This window comes from Thalassophryne amazonica, chromosome 22, assembly GCF_902500255.1.
Source record: "Thalassophryne amazonica chromosome 22, fThaAma1.1, whole genome shotgun sequence".
NCBI lineage: Eukaryota > Metazoa > Chordata > Actinopteri > Batrachoidiformes > Batrachoididae > Thalassophryne > Thalassophryne amazonica.
Window position 1 is genome coordinate 4933866 of NC_047124.1, and position 16160 is coordinate 4950025.

Below are 16160 nucleotides of genomic sequence, written 5' to 3' on the forward strand. Positions count from 1 at the left end.
TGCAGCGCCCGAAGATCAGAAACACCAGGGTTTTGAAAAAGAAGGCAGAGCGAGAGAGACAGCACTATCTCTCTCTCAATGCTGAAACAAGAAACGGGAAGTTGAACTTTACATGCGAGTTTAAATGGCAATATTTTCTTCTTTTTGGGGGGTGTGGGGAGCACAGAAGGACTCTGAACTTTGCGATCTGATGTTCCCAGCCCTGACAAGGAAGCAGTGTGTCCCGCTGTACATCTGGAAACATGAGTGCCGTTTGCTTTACTATTTTGAGAACGGAGCGCATTTCTACAATGCAAAAAAAAAAAAAAAATGTAGACAGGAGTGCAGCCAGGGCTACACACAACAATACACACATTAGAAGCAAACATACGCAGCTGCAAATCTATGAACGCAACGACACACAAAAAATGCTGAGTATGCGTGTATTTCTGGCATACAGACAGCGATTAGAGTTTTGGTATTTGAGAAATATTTGGCGTGTGTATTATTTTGGTGTATTTAGCATGTGTGGTCAGTGTGGTGGTCTTTTTTTGTTTTGTAAAAATGACGCATCTTATGAATGTTTAGTGCTTTTTTTTTTTTTTTTTTGGAGCAAGACGGAGCGCGCAGCGTCTCGTCAGAGTCTGAACCAGACAGTGAGGATTCTGATGATAAAGGAGATGATCCTTCTTTTATTCTGGATGAGGAACCAGAACAGGTGGATCCACCGACGTGCGCACAGATCTCCACGGTGGACCGGATCGCATGCTTCTCTTTGCAGCTTCTCGAGGACTCAGGTGCTACAGAGCTTCATTTCAGCGCCGAGTCCTGTAACGCAGAGCAGGATGCAGACGCACACTACTCCAGCAGTGGCTCCAGGTGCGTTTCATTTAAAGTGTTGAGATCAACGTTAGCTTCGGTTTTGTTTTGTTCCTTTTGTGATCTTGAGTTGCAGGCTGTTAGGTGATGGGAAAAGTGAAACCTCAAACGTTTAATAAACTGAGCTCTGAGTAATAAATAACTTATTCTCTGCTGCATAAACTTTATAAACGTTTGTACCTGCTCTATTTTTAGTTTAAGGGTTTTTTTTCCAAGCCCTATTTGAATTAAATTCATTTCTTGTGCAGATGCAGCTGGCTGATATGTGGGCGTGTCCTTTGTCTGACCAACTGTAGAAAACTAAAAAATGTTCAACTCAGCAAATCCTACTTTGAGAATCTGGAAGAGATCAAACCAACAACTTACAGTTTGAGCAGAAATGACCACAAAATGCCAAAGATCATTTTTAATGTCTGTTTCTAAATGTTTTTCAGCTGCAACGACAAAATGAGTTCTTGTTTCACATTCATTAGTTTTTCTACAGGGAAAAAGTTAAAATCTGATTCACCACCTTCTTAAAAAAATTTCTTAATGCTGTCTCACTATCAGCAACAACTTATAAAAATAGTCATTTATAGCACTTAAAAGTCTGATGTCTACAAAAACATAATCTGAGGTCATTTCCTTTCCCAGAAGTCCTTCCGTCTTTTCTGTGTACGCTTCAGGACAGCAGACGCCATGGAACAGGAAGCTGCTGAACGCCATGACATCTCTGACAGACGGTCACCTAGGCAACGGGAGAATGTGGATGAAAACACGAAACACCAAAAAAAGTATATTCTAATGAAGACGCTTGTCTTATGTTAGGGTTTGATGTTTCATTGAACTTTCATTGAACTTATACTGAACAGAGGTCAAAGGTCAACAGGATTCACCTTCGTCAGAACCACAGGCGCCTCCATAACAGCGGAACTCCCTGAACCTCAAACCCAAGTCACCTGATGACAAAGACAGCCAGTAAAAACTACAGCCAAAAAAACAAAAAACGAACGGTCTCCTGAATCCTCCAGAACCCCACATCGGGAAGGTCAGTAGGTCAAAATGACATCATAGTTATTACAAAGTAAAAACAGGTCGCTTGATGTGTCCTTTCTTGCGGCCGTTGTTATTGATCACATCTGAAGCGACTGACTTTAACAGTAATTTGTTCGAGTCATAGCACATTTAGTGAAATAAGCCACACCCACTCAGGTTTGGTAACCAATTGTAGCAGGATGCCACAAAATATGAAATATTGGATATTGGTGTGGCTCAGGTTCATATATTCTGCATGCCACAGTTTATTAAGACAAACAAAAAGCAATGGCTGAAATTTTATTGAAGGCGGAAGTGGGTGTGGCCTATGTGGTTAGATACAGAGGAACCTGACAAAGGTTGGAAACAAATAGTTATATGATTAAAAGTTCAAAAGTTATTATCCACAAAGTAAAAGTGGCCATTGTAGCACCACCATCAGGTTGATTTTTGTAGTTTTTAGGATCTATATTTGGGATCCTACAACTCAAAAAGAAAATAGAGTGGAGGTGAAGAAAAACAAAACAGTAAGAGTAAAGATGAGAGAATAAACAAATTCAACAGTTAATGATGATCTGTGCTCAGGATCGATCCCAAGAATTATTTATTCGATCCTCACCGTTGTGTTGGAATTCCGGGTGCCTCAAGGTTCCTTGGATACAGTGCAGGGGGGGCGGGGCTACAGGGGAAGCAGGCTTTTGCCTCAGCATGATTGGTTTAGGTAGATGGTGAGCATCTTCTTTGTTTGTGGGGGAGGGAGAAATAACATGGGTGGGATCACTCTCTGGCCACGCCTCCTTTTTGGTGACTGGTCTCTCTGCAGCTGTGGAAACGGCCGTCTCATACTTCTGAAACCAGTAAAAAAAAATAATAATAATAATAAATCAATGTTCTGATTAAACAGTATATGTAAATGGTGCATTTTAAGGTGCCACATCATGCATAGTTCAACTTTACGCCAAAGTTTATCATATTTAAACGAAGCCTCGGAGAGAAAAGCCCACTTCACACAAGGGGCCTGTGGCTAACTGAAGCCCATTTTTGGCCAAGTGACCTGAATGGCGCTCTCAATTACAGCTGAAGCTAAACTCTTGCCTGCTGCTGGCTTGGAGGAGGTTCTTCAGTGCTCTGTAGTTTTCCCACCAGTATAGCACCTCCTGCAGGACAAACAGGTCAATGAGGGGCCTCAGCGGGACACGGCACAAAAGTCAGGATGGTGTGTTTTTGTACCAGTTGCAGGCGTGGTGCGGTCGTGGTGAGTTCTCTGAACTGGTCTGGCCTTCAGCGTGGGAGTTGGTAACCTTCCCTCCACGATGTTCCTACACACACACGCGCGCGTGCGCACGCACACACACACAATCAGTTCCTGAAAACCAACGAATTGATTTCTCAGAGTCTGAGTCATTGACACAGTTCAGAATCTTGGTGAAAACCTTTGATCTGATCATGTTGACACAGTCAGTAAACTTTAAAATAATTTCTTAAGATTATGAGATGTTTAGATCTCAGTCTGAATTTGAAAATGTCAGATCAAAGAAATTTAAAAAGTTTTAAGTTTAGTTTATAAATTGGTCTTAGTACAAATACTAATTAGGATTAATTAACATCCCCGTGAAGCGAAAAGAAGCTAATGTAACGGCCGTGTCTTGTCTGTGGTGATATCTTCAAAATGCAAAGAACAACTTTAATCAAACTTGGTGGATAAAGTCAGTGGACTGTCCTCCCTGAACACAGGTCAAGGGCAAGGCAGAGGTCACTGCTGGACATACATTAGTGAGCAGATCTCAGGAAATACACAAGCTCATCCCAAAACTGTAAAATCATAAGTACACACACTCAGTCACATGCACGACTTAGATGGAGACTCACCTGTCGCCATCTTCTCCCCAGGCCAAGCGGCCTCCTGGTGGAGGACTCTGGGACATTTGTGCGTCGGCTCGCGGCTCTGAGGCCGCACTAGACGTCCTCCTGCTGGAGTCTGTGGACCGGCTGAAAGCAAAACTGTTAGACGACTGTCTGTCTGATTTCATCACAAGTTTTTACCTGACCCGTGTTCTCTCTCACCTGGCCAGGTCCAGAGCCTCCACACAGGAAGCGCTGCGGCTGTCCGGATCAGGAGAATTATTATGACAGAGGTCAAAGGTCAGGTGTTGGTTCCGGGGCTCCGTAGCAGAGTCTGTGGTGTCCGTGGGCTCCCACAGAGCGTTGTGTTCGGACAGCAGCTGGCTCAGGTGGTCTCTGGAGAAATTAGTCCCCCAGGCTCGCTGCCGGTACCACAGGGCTTTTTGTCTGAGTTCCTGAACCTGAATGTCAAAAATACACAGAACATCCAGATCTGACTTAGTCAGACTGCCAGCGAGTGTTCACAGAGAAGTTTAATTCATTTTATGATCACTTCAACAGTAAAAATCATCAGATGCTCGTCTTTGTGGAATCAGTGACGCTCCGATTGCAGGAGTTGAGAAGCTGAGTGAGTGAGAATCAAAGCATCTGGGTTTGTGACTGACCTGGAGCAAGACTAAGATCCTCAAGGACCCCTGAACCTGCACATTTTCCATCTCTCCCTGCTGTGCCACAAGCTGATTTGCTAATTCAGGTGTCTGTTAGGAGTTGATTGGCTGTGCACCTGAACTGTCAATGCATCTTGTGGCAGAGCAGGGAGAGATGGGAAATGTGCAGGTTTAGGGGTCCTTAAGGAACGGATTGGGAACCCCTGCTCTAAGGGAACATCGGCTATGACATTTTGGTCATGTGGTGCATTTCTCTCTGTTGCTGACCCCCAGCAGGTGTAGAAGATGAAGGACACGCCCACAGCTCATCTGGCTGCAGCAGGTACATGGTTACTTTGGAGAGGTGGGGATGGACTAGTTGTCTGCTGGGGTGGTTGGCATCCAGGAGGCAAGACTGATTTGTAGTGTGGTGGTGCTACGACAGGCGGCACCAGTGAACGCTCGGAGTGAGACAGGATACATTCTGACATTTTAATAAACATCTCAGAAAAATAAAGGTTTTGCTGCAGTTTGTTAATCAGACGTATTCTTGAACCAACGACCAACATCTGGATCCATTACGGTGAAACGTGTCCACGACGCTGATCATCCCAACACAAAAACAGTGCACGTCTAGTTACCTCCACCAACGGACAGAGGAGGTCATGCTGTTTGAGAATATGAAACCTAAAAAAAGGAAAAGGGTTCTTAGGAAGACATGGCGATTTTTGTGGGGGGGTGGGGTGGTGACGTGGTGGTGGTTTGAACTTGACTCAGAATTTTTTCTTTTCATCGTTTCCTTCTGTGCCTTTGAGCTGGCACTCCCTTTGAAGTCAAACATAACGGTTCTTTAGTTTTTCTCTTTGAAACTCCGTTCACATTCAGCACTAAATCGGCTTCATATTCTGGTAAATGTGACTGCAACCTGATCCTGACCCTGGTCACAGCCCCAGATAACCGCGACCCAGTTCTGAAACCTTACCTCAGTCCCTTTCTAGCCTAAACCTCAACAACTATAACCCCCGCCGCTGACGGGTTTGGTATTTCCTGTGAACAGACGTCAGCTGACACCTCGTGTGCCAGTTTCAGCTGAAGTGATGGAATCACACCAGGATTCAACAGTCAATTAAATCTTAAAGGATAAATAACCGCAGCGGCACTAAACCTCTCGGCTTCCACATAAACTGCACGTTAGCATTTTAAAATAATCACTGAGATCTCAGCTCTCCGCCTCTTTCCACCTTAAACAGCACTAAACGTGCCGCCATGCAATGCTACGTTTGTGTTTGTTCTAATATTTCGGCCTTTTCGCGTTGCAACGAAAAGGTTATTTTTAAGTTAAACCACACTTTTCAAGTGAGACATCATGTGATTAAACTTTTCTATTTTTTGGTGTTTCAGTGAAGTTGTGTGTGTGTAAACAAGAAGTTTGAAGTGCAGGATTACAAAATGTTCTTCCTGCAAAGAAACAACATAAACTGTTTACGATGAATTTAATAATTCAGAAAACAGTGTTTAACCTTGCACAAGCAGCCACACTTTCCGCCATGTTGGTGGGAAGCTACCTTTGACTAACAGACCGTCGTTTCCCTGAAATGAAGTTGTGTGGTTTCACTGCTGACAATCAGCACACTATGTTTCCATCAGCAACACACCGTGCACAGACGTCACACAAACACACCAAACACCACAACAACCACAAACAAGAGAAATTCTACCAAGTTCCAGAGAGCAGGGGCAGTGGCGCTGAAGGCTCTGTCCGCAAAGGACTGCAGTCTTGTGTGGAGGACGCAGAGCAGGCCCGTGTCTGTGACGGGATATAGAGGACGAGAAGGTCTTGGAAGGTTAACAAGAGAACTTAGCTCAGGTTAAGAACTTGGACCAGGTTATGGTTAGGGGTAGGGTTAGCCCCTGGTCCAGTTCACACCTGGGACAGAGTTCTCTTGTCTCCCCTGTATGTACCGGTGGGGGCATGAAGGGATTTGTAGATGAGGAGGAAACACAGTAATTAATTGGGACCTTGTGAAGGTGCGTGAGATCAGTGAATGTCTCCACACATACAGATACACTTCTGATGGCCCAGTCCAGGTAGTGACTGAAAGCCTGGATCTTAGTCTGGATCCACAAACCCAGACACTCTGGTTTCTCACTCAGCTGCTGCAATCATTGTCTCCACTGATGGCACAGAGATCACAGTATCGTCCACGAAGTCAAGGTCAGTGAACCTTTCATCACCAGCAAAGGTTCCTAATGCGCACACAGACACAGGACCCCAAAACAGAGACATGAACATTTACCTCATTTAACCAAGTCCTGCTCTGAGCATTAATTCCACTGACCTGCAGGGAATTCGAAAAGTGAGATATTAATCAACAACACAGACGGTAACACCCCCCCCGCAGTCACCACGGCACCGAACATATTCCAAACAAAAACCTGAGAGGTGTCGCCCTGTGCAGCTCCGCCTGCTTCCTGGATCCTGTAGAGAGGCCAGTGAAAGTTGGACTTGTACTCTGTTGTCATCCTGTTGGGCAGATGTGTGATTTCACAGTGGATTCACAACAAACAGCACATATGCACACACACACACCTGGGTCTTCTGTGAGCCCGCTGAGGCGGTAGAGGAGGTGTGGCCTTCTGTGTTGTAGGGGTGGGGACGTCCTGCTCCTTCTGTGACCCCTCTGCCCTCTTCTTGTTGACCTACATATGAAAACAGCTGACTTGAATGCAGCGTTTTGATTCCCCAAACTTGACTTCATGTTCCAAGTGAACACAAGTAACTTTTCAGGAAAAGAGCCGAGTCACATTTCTGTCAAACAAGAGCGACTTGAGTATTGTAAGGAGTTACAGTAAATTAAGTCACTTTATTTTTGCCGGCCGGCTTTATCGGCATTTCTGGAATAGCCTGCACTCTGGCAGAGCAAAATCTGGAAAGACTGGAATCTATTACAAGGATAATATATTAAATATCATTTCTGACACAGTTTGTCACTTCACAATAACAGGTCAAAGTTCACAAAAACTGACCTCCACAGTTTCTGATGAATATATATTCTCTCTGTGTGTGTACCGTGTGTGTGTGCAGCGGCGGCACTCTCTGATGATCCAGATGTTTCTGAAGGTGGGGCTTGGTGGGTGGGATCAGACCCTGGTAGCTGCATTGATACTCTGTTTGCACAGGAACAGGGTTCTTTTTAAAGGAGGGGACAGCGCTCTGGCTGGGGTAGAGTACCTGCAAGAGGTCAAAGGTCAGCATCAGTCAGCAGCCATTCTAAAAACAAAAAATCTCTCTCTCTCTCTCTCTATATATATATATCTATATATATCTATATATATATATAGTGACGGTCCCCGCCGTCCTGTAGCGGGGCGGGCCCATAATCAGGGGCACCTGGGCCCGGTGTCCCTGTCTCTTATTTAAGTGGGCCCGGTGTAGCCGAGGTCTCCTTTGCCCGTGGTGACCCCTGAGCCATGCGCATTGTCTCCGTTTGAAGAGCAGTGTCCAGAGGTGTTTCCGGCTTGTGTCGTGACGCGCGCTCAATTCCGTGCGTCTGAGTCGGATGTCCTTGAGAGCTCAGTCTTGTTGCCCGAGCTCCCCGCATCTGTCTCTGTGAAGGAATGGAGTCAGCATCAAAAGTCTGATCCAACTCTTTCAGTTTTGCTTGAAAATGTTCTTCCAGGTGACAAGGTACAGAGTGCTGCTCATGGGTACTTCATGCAGGAGGGTCTGTTGGTGCGCAAGTGGGTCCCATGTCATGGTGACTTCGTTGGTGAGCCCATTTTTCAGATTGTTGTTCCTGAAATGTTTTGTGACGATGTGCTCAGAGTTGCCCATGATGACTCTGGTCACTTAGGTGTGAAGAAAACATGTGATAGAGTGCTGCGTTATTTTTTCTGGCCTAGGTTAAAACGTGATGTGTCAAAATACATTAAAACTTGTCACGTTTGTCAGTTAACTGCAAAGCCAAACCAAATACTTAAGCCTGTACCCCTGTGTCCCATTCCAGCCATAAGCAAGCCTTTTGAGCACATTATCATAGATTGTGTGGGTCCGCTTCCTCCCTCAAAGTCTGGCTCCTCCTATTTGTTAACAGTGATGTGCCAACACGATATCCTGCTGCATTTCCATTACGTAAAATTACAGCGCGGTCAGTCATTAAAGCTTTGTCTAATTTTATGTCAATTTTTGGCATCCTACGTGTTGTACAGTCTGACCAGGGCACAAATTTTATGTCTTGTGTCTTTGCCCAAGTTTTGAAACAATTGAGGGTAAAACACAATGTTGCGTCCGCCTATCATGCGCAGAGCCAGGGGGCGCTAGAGAGGTTTCACCAGACTTTGAAGTCCTTGTTAAGAGCTTACTGTACAGAATTGAGGAGTGACTGGGAGGAAGGGTTGCCATGGCCATGGCTTATGTTGTCAGCTTGGGAGGTGGTGCAAGAGAGCACTGGATTCAGTCCAAATGATTTGGTGTTTGGACATGCAGTGCGGGGTCCAATGGCCATACTAAAGGATGGTTTGGTGGTGGACTCTGATCCCCCTAAAAATGTGACTGACTATGTCAATTGTTTTCGCCATCGTTTCATTATGGCTGTAGAAAAAGCACAGGAAAACTTGAAGGGTGCACAGGAAAAAATGAAAGTATTTGATCGGAAAACTGAACATCAAGAGTTCAGTCCAGGGGATCTGGTCTTGGCCTTGACCCCTTTAACTAATTCACTGTTCCAGGATAACTTTTCTGGCCCTTTGTTGTTGAGAGCAGGGATTCGGATAATTACATGATCGCAACACCTAATCGCAGAAAGGCATCACGATTATGTCATGTTAATCTACTTAAGCCATACTATTCTCACGGTGATGGGGTTCCGCAGAGTAGTGTTGCTTCTGCGGCTCTCGCTGTCCACTCCTTTTCCTCAGGTCAGCAGGCTCCTGTTCAGGAAGAGGTGGATGTGAAGTGGCCTGATGATTCTATGTTGTGTGGTTGACTTAAGAACTCTGAGACCTTGAGTAAGTTGCAGTCGCTGTTCAGTCACTTGTATCCGGAGCAATGTGCTGAACTGACAGAGGTGATCGACTCCTATCCAGAGTTGTTCAGAGATACACCTTCAAGAACACACCTGATAGAGCATGACATAGATGTTGGTGAGAGCACTCCAATCAAACAGCGGTTCTATAGGTGTGCTCCTCAGAAACATAAGGTAATGGAAGCTGAGGTCCAGTATATGCTGGATAGCGGCATAGCTGTCCCCTCATCCTCCAGTTGGGCCTCTCCGAGCCTGTTGGTGGATAAGTCAGACAAATCGCCACGTTTTTGTACGGACTATCGAAAAGTAAATAAAGTGACAAAACCAGATTCGTATCCGTTACCACGAATGGAAGATTGCATTGACCAAATTGGGTATGCTAAATTTGTGAGTAAATTTGATTTACTAAAGGGATATTGGCAGGTTGGGTTGTCTGCCCGTGCAAGAGAGATTTCCGCTTTTGTTACTTCAATTTGGTTTATTTGAATACACTGTGATGAGTTTTGGCCTGCGAAATGCACCAGCAACGTTTCAAAGGTTAATGAACATGGTAACATCTGGTCTGGAAGGTTGTGCGGTCTATCTTGATGACGTAGTAGTGTTTAGTGACACTTGGAATGACCATGTCCACCGTATCCATGCCTTATTTGAGCGCCTTTCCTCTGCACGCCTGACAGTCAATCTGGCGAAGTGTGAGTTCGCTTGTGCAACTGTTACTTATTTGGGGCGTGTAGTGGGGCAGGGGGAAGTGCGGTCAGTTGATGCAAAGGTACAAGCAATTTTAGATTATCCGCCTCCGACTACTAAGGAGTTGATGCGTTTCTTAGGGTTGGTTGGCTATTATAGAAGTTTTCTGTCCAAATTTTTCAACAGTTGTTGCTCCGCTTACAAATTTGTTGAAAAGTACTGTTGGTTTTCAGTGGTCTACCGCTTGTCAGACCGCTTTCAAGAATGTCAAGTTGCTGTTATGTGTTGAGCCAGTTCTTGTTGCTCCCATAATGGATCGGCTGTTCAAAATTCATGTAGATGGAGCTGGTGCAGTTTTGCTCCAAGAGCACGATGGAGTTGACAAACCAGTTTGTTATTTTCTAAAAAGTTTAATTCGTATCAATGAAATTATTCGACAATTGGGAAAGAAACTCTCGCACTTATCTTGGCTCTTCAACATTTTGAGATTTATGTGACTTGCGGCAATGATCCTTTGATCATTTCCATATTCCACTCATGTTCTTAAGCACTCTGAAAAGTCCAAATCAACGTCTAATTCGACGGGCGCTGTTTCTACAGGCGTTCAGTTTAGACATTCGTCATATTAAAGGTTCTGATAACTTGTTGGCTGATGCTTTGTCACGTGCGCCAGTTTAAAAAAGGAAAAAGCAAAGTTGCCTTAACTTTTGTGCCTGTCTCTCTTCTGCCTCTCCCCAGTTTCAGGCGCCGGAACTCTGGAGGTGCAGCAGAGGACATGTGTGCTAAGCTTGTGACTTTACCAATTGGTGTCATCTTTAGCCTTGTATAGCTAAGTCTAATTTGATTCCTTGTAAATGGTAGAATTTCTCTTGTTTGACAATGGAAAATAGAAAAAAAAAAAACTTAGTCCTATCAGATTTTAAAGTAGTTTGTAAAGGAAAAAAAAAGTATAGCTGGATATAGGTAAGCTGTAAATAATACTGTAATTTTGGTGCAACAAAAAAATATAATGTAGTACTACTAAAAAAAAAAAAGATAAGAAAACTGTGCTGTTTGCAGTTGGTTTGAAAAGTCCTTGGGTGGACTTCCCTTTTGAAGGGGGAGGGTGTGACGGTCCCCGCCGTCCTGTAGCGGGGCGGGCCCATAATCAGGGGCACCTGGGCCCGGTGTCCCCGTCTCTTATTTAAGTGGGCCCAACTAATTCATTTGGTTCTCTTCCTCTCTCTTTCTAGGACGTCTCTCTGTGCCGACCGGTAACAGAGCGCCTTTTTACACAACTGCACATCTTTGCACCTTTTAATTTATTGACTTAAAACTGTTGTAAATAAATACTTCTATTTTTCTAATCCTCTCGTTTGTGTCTCCTCCTTGTCACTGTCCTCTGAGCCACGGGCACGTGACTATATATACGAGGGCTGTCAATAAAGTAACGGTCCTTTTTATTTTTTTCAAAAACTATATGGATTTCATTCATATGTTTTTACGTCAGACATGCTTGAACCCTCGTGCGCATGCGTGAGTTTTTCCACGCCTGTCGGTGACGTCATTCGCCTGTGAGCACTCCTTGTGGGAGGAGTCATCCAGCCCCTCGTCGGAATTCCTTTGTCTGAGAAGTTGCTGAGAGACTGGTGCTTTGTTTGATCAAAATTTTTTCTAAACCTGTGAGACACATCGAAGTGGACACGGTTCGAAAAATTAAGCTGGTTTTCAGTGAAAATTTTAACGGCTGATGAGAGATTTTGAGGTGATTCTGTCGCTTTAAGGACTTTTCACGGTGCGAGACGTCGCGCAGCGCTCTCAGGCGGCGTCATCAGCCTGTTCAAGCTGAAAACCTCCACATTTCAGGCTCTATTGATCCAGGACGTGGTGAGAGAACAGAGAAGTTTCAGAAGAAGTCGGTTTCAGCATTTTATCCGGATATTCCACTGTTAACGGAGATTTTTTAATGAAAGACGTGCGGACGGATCCGCGCGTCGGGACGCAGCCGACGCGGTGCGGCGGCACAGGAAAAACACCTCCGTGTTGATAACCATTTGTAAAATCCAGGCGGCTTTTGATGGCTTTCAGTGGAGTGAGTATATGAGAAATTGTTTAACAGGCAGGACATGTTCCAACTTGTCCTTAAGGCTTTCAACAGAGGTGTTTTTCCTGTGGTGGAGCGTCGCGGCGGCTGCGTCCCGACGCGCGGACCCGTCCGCACGTCTTTCATTAAAAAAATCTCCTTTAACAGTTAGTGAGCAGTGGAGAAACTAGTGAAACTCGTTTCATTGCTGTGGTGAGAACAAAAGTGCATCTCTGAAACAACAATTGATTTAGGATCTCCATCAGACACGCAGGTACAAGTTCCTGAGTACTACTGTGATAGTCCTCAGCAGAGAAGTACTTGGTGTCTTTTTGCACTGTACTGTGTTTGGTAGTATTTGATAGTACTGTACCTGCTCTGCAGTCAGTAAAGGTGAAGCAGCCATCGGTTTCTTCCAGCTGAACTGTCTGTGGTACTCTGATAACCGATGGCTTGACCTTTGACCACCTGACTTTAGCCCCGCCTTCCACCGCAGAGCAGGCTGAATCAACAACACACATCATTGACAGGCATTAAAGGCAATGGCAGACATCACCTGTCAGACTCTTTGGGTTCTTATGGACCGTCACACCAGTCACAGGAACATGTCAGTAAATCATGCACTTTTCCAGACCTGTCCTGAATTTTATTCAAATTATTTTCTCTGGACTCACACAACAATGAAAAATGATGAGGAATCTAAAGAATGGAGGCTTTTGGGGTTCTTTTTTGGGGGCACTGTCAGTATATAACAAGGTGTCAGCTCACCTCATTGGCTGTGGACTGCTGCCCATCACCTGCTGCTCTCAAAGAACTGTTGCACTGTTGGCTGTCATGCTTGGAAGGGCGGGACTTGAATCCTGAAACCGTTTTACCATCCAGAACCAGAAATGTTGAATAAAATAAAATCCAAAAATATCACAACTATGAGAAATAATACTTACCACATTTTCCTGCAAGACGGCTGGTGTCTGCAGCAGGTCCAGGTTTTCCAGACTTATGAGGTTCTGCGGGAGATACAGGTTGTGCTGAAGGTTCTTGGTCATGGGAAGAACCCTTCTTGTGTGCCGAGTGGCTCCTGGAGCCTGGAGAGGAGAACCAGGAGATTTTGCAAATCTTTTGATTATATGTATGTGCCCAGAATGTATTTTCTTACACACCAACTTTAATAACAGACATCTAAATACTACACAAAATCATAGAGCTCTCACATTGTACTTATAAAACTTTCTGAGCTGAGAAAAAGTTGTTTTGTGTGACAGCATGATGGTGACTTAAGCCATGGTCACAACCCGCCGTACTTGCACGTGCGTGCAGTCTACTTGCAAAAACGTGGACTAAATTTGGAGATCCGTACGTCGTAAGTACTGCCTCAGTACGAATTTAGGAGCACGCAGACACGCCGTAGAGGTTTTAGTGCATGCAGAACTTTTGCTGTGGTCAGGATGCGGATTCACCAGCAGTACAGATGACGCACGTTGTGAGTACTGCCTCAGTATGGATTCAAAGCAGCACATTTTCATTCAGTTACTATTGAATTAACCAAATCCGTACGTAGGCAGTACGGATTACGGCACTCACCACATACTATGGAGGCCGACAGACTTGCATGCACGACACACCTTCTCACTTGAACTTGGACTTTATTTCCAAACTTCAGCAACACAGACACTCCACAGCTTCAGTCTGATAACTAGCTGTAACTTTTCGAGGCAAGTAAACACTAGTAGAACTGACCGCTGCAGGCTGGACATGCTCATGCATCGCCGACGCTGAAAAACACCTGCCACTCCGGTCCCGCTCATAAGAAAGAAAAGCGACCACACACACACACACACACACACACACACACACACACACACACACACACACACACACACACACACAGCTTTATTGTCATCTCTCTTTATCGTTACACTCCTAGAGACATGCGCTGAACGTACTCCCTCCCTCCTCTTGCTACTGCCTCAGTATGTTTTCAGAAAAACGTAGTGGCCGTGGCATCCACAGAAAAAGTACGGCGAAAAAAAAAAAAAAAACGCACGGTGGGTTGTGACCGGCGCTTTACTTAGTACCAAGCTGCAGTACACGATCCAGTTCTCATAAAACCACCATGGGATTACATTACTACAGAGTAATTAACACTTTCCTCCTTCAGATTATGTTGTCATAAATTTGTACCAGCAGGTGGTGCTGTTCTGCGAGTGTGAGGGTTGTGAGGATTTATGGGCCCAGGGAGAGAGATGCAGGACTGAGAAGGACCAACAGGACAGAGCTTCGTCTGCTTCTGCACACCCGGTTCTCTGCTCATACCTGACAGACGGGAAGAAAAAAACAGGCTTTATGTTTTTTTTTTTTAAATAAACACTCAAATAAAAGTTTAAATTATTCTTGTGTCATACCCATCTGGTCAAAGTGTACACCTGACTCTCTGAAGATGCCGTTCTGAAGTGTGAAACACTAGTTCCTCTGGTATTCCCTCTGACACTGAATAAAACACACAAGCATGACAGCTTCTACAGAACTGATGTGGTTCTGCCACCTCCTGAGATGGACTTGAGTCAAACATACATGACCTCTTCTTGACTCTTTCTGCATTCTTTCAGTCTACATCAGTCCTGTTTTAAAGGGCCTCAACACAGATCATATAGATTAATTTTATCAAATGAAAGCACACCTGTTTATCTGTACTTAATCCAGTGAAGCTGGATTCAAATACATACTGAAATACATAAAAATAGATTCATTAAATATTACAAAACAGGAAGAAAGGACTTGTCCCAATCTGGAAAGGAAAGAGTGATCAGATGCATTCTAGCTCTGAAAGTATTCATGAGAAACAAGCATGAATATCAGCAGTGCTTTTTTTATTATTTGCACCATATGTTGATTTTATCAAAGATTTTTTTTTTCAGTTATTAGGGCTGCTCTCTGAGACGTCCTCCCAACATGCAAATTTGGAAAATTTAACAACTCTATTACTCCTCAGTTCTTATATGATGCCACTATTTTTTGATTTACGCTTTAGGACCTTAGCAGGGTGTTTCTGACCTAATCAGCATTCAGGAACTGGCCACTAGGTGGCAGTGTACGAAATGACAGACAATATCATGCTATGTACCATTAAACCTTAAATCATGCATATACCGTTGACCGCTGTGCATGAAAGAGTTAATTAGTTACAGGCTTATGATGAGATAATTATCTTTATCAGTAACAGCGGCTGCAGACACAAACAGATTATCTGAGATATTAATCCATTTCACAGCTGTCTTTTGTTTTGGATACAAAACGTCGTTATCAGAATAAAAGCGCATTTACATTTAGAAATGACAATGTCCGCAGCAGGTAACTAATGTTTATGTGTAACATGTAGAATTATCACCAGCTGGTGTGGCTCATTGACCTGAAGATGTCTTCAGATCAGGGTTTGACACAGGATTCACAGCTGTGATTCGAAACATAACTAACCGAGTATTTCTGCTCATTTATTTAAAAAAAGAAACAAAAATATATATAATATTTTTCCAAACGTTTCAAAACAATATTTCGAAAAATGTTACGAAATAGCTACCTGTTGCTAACACCATTAGCTTCACAGCATTTACCTGATAAAGAGCCATCATGACATTTTCACCACTGAGAAATCACACACCGGTCATTTTGCGTGGGCCGAATTCACCTTAACTAGCTGGTTAACGACGCTAACTAGCACACTACCGTCGATTAGTTAGCCTCAATGCTAACGAGCAGCTCCACCGGCTTCCGCAACAAGCTGCCGCCGTTGCCAGGTGACAGCAGGCCTGCGTGGGCGCATACACCGCCCCCTGGTGGTCTGGAGTCATCCCCGAGGAGTCTTAAATTTAAAAAAAAAAAGAAAAAAAATTTTAAAAGAAAGTGCATGTTGCTTTAAAGTAGCCATCATAGAGAATTCATCTGATGATTTACTTTGAATGTTGTACATTTTGGGGTGATGGAAGGGTGTGTGTGTATAAAAAAATTGAATAAGCAGTGAATAAAATTCTT

The 16160-nt window shown here is 44.1% G+C and overlaps 1 protein-coding gene across 1 annotated transcript; it reads right to left on the reverse strand.

Annotated features, from left to right (window-relative positions):
- Positions 1–1236: 1236 nt before the first annotated feature.
- On the reverse strand, positions 1237–15930 carry mdm1 (Mdm1 nuclear protein). Its single transcript, XM_034163766.1, has 17 exons — positions 15743–15930; positions 14537–14621; positions 14316–14447; positions 13079–13219; positions 12903–12994; positions 12508–12636; positions 7432–7593; positions 6952–7061; positions 6798–6885; positions 6659–6700; positions 3937–4175; positions 3742–3861; positions 3103–3191; positions 2968–3029; positions 2492–2720; positions 1734–1796; positions 1237–1585 (listed from the first exon to the last, which is right to left on the reverse strand). Exons 2-17 carry the CDS (start codon positions 14538–14540, stop codon positions 1476–1478), a joined length of 1812 nt encoding a protein of 603 aa, XP_034019657.1. The 5' UTR covers positions 14541–14621; positions 15743–15930; the 3' UTR covers positions 1237–1475.
- Positions 15931–16160: the final 230 nt, after the last annotated feature.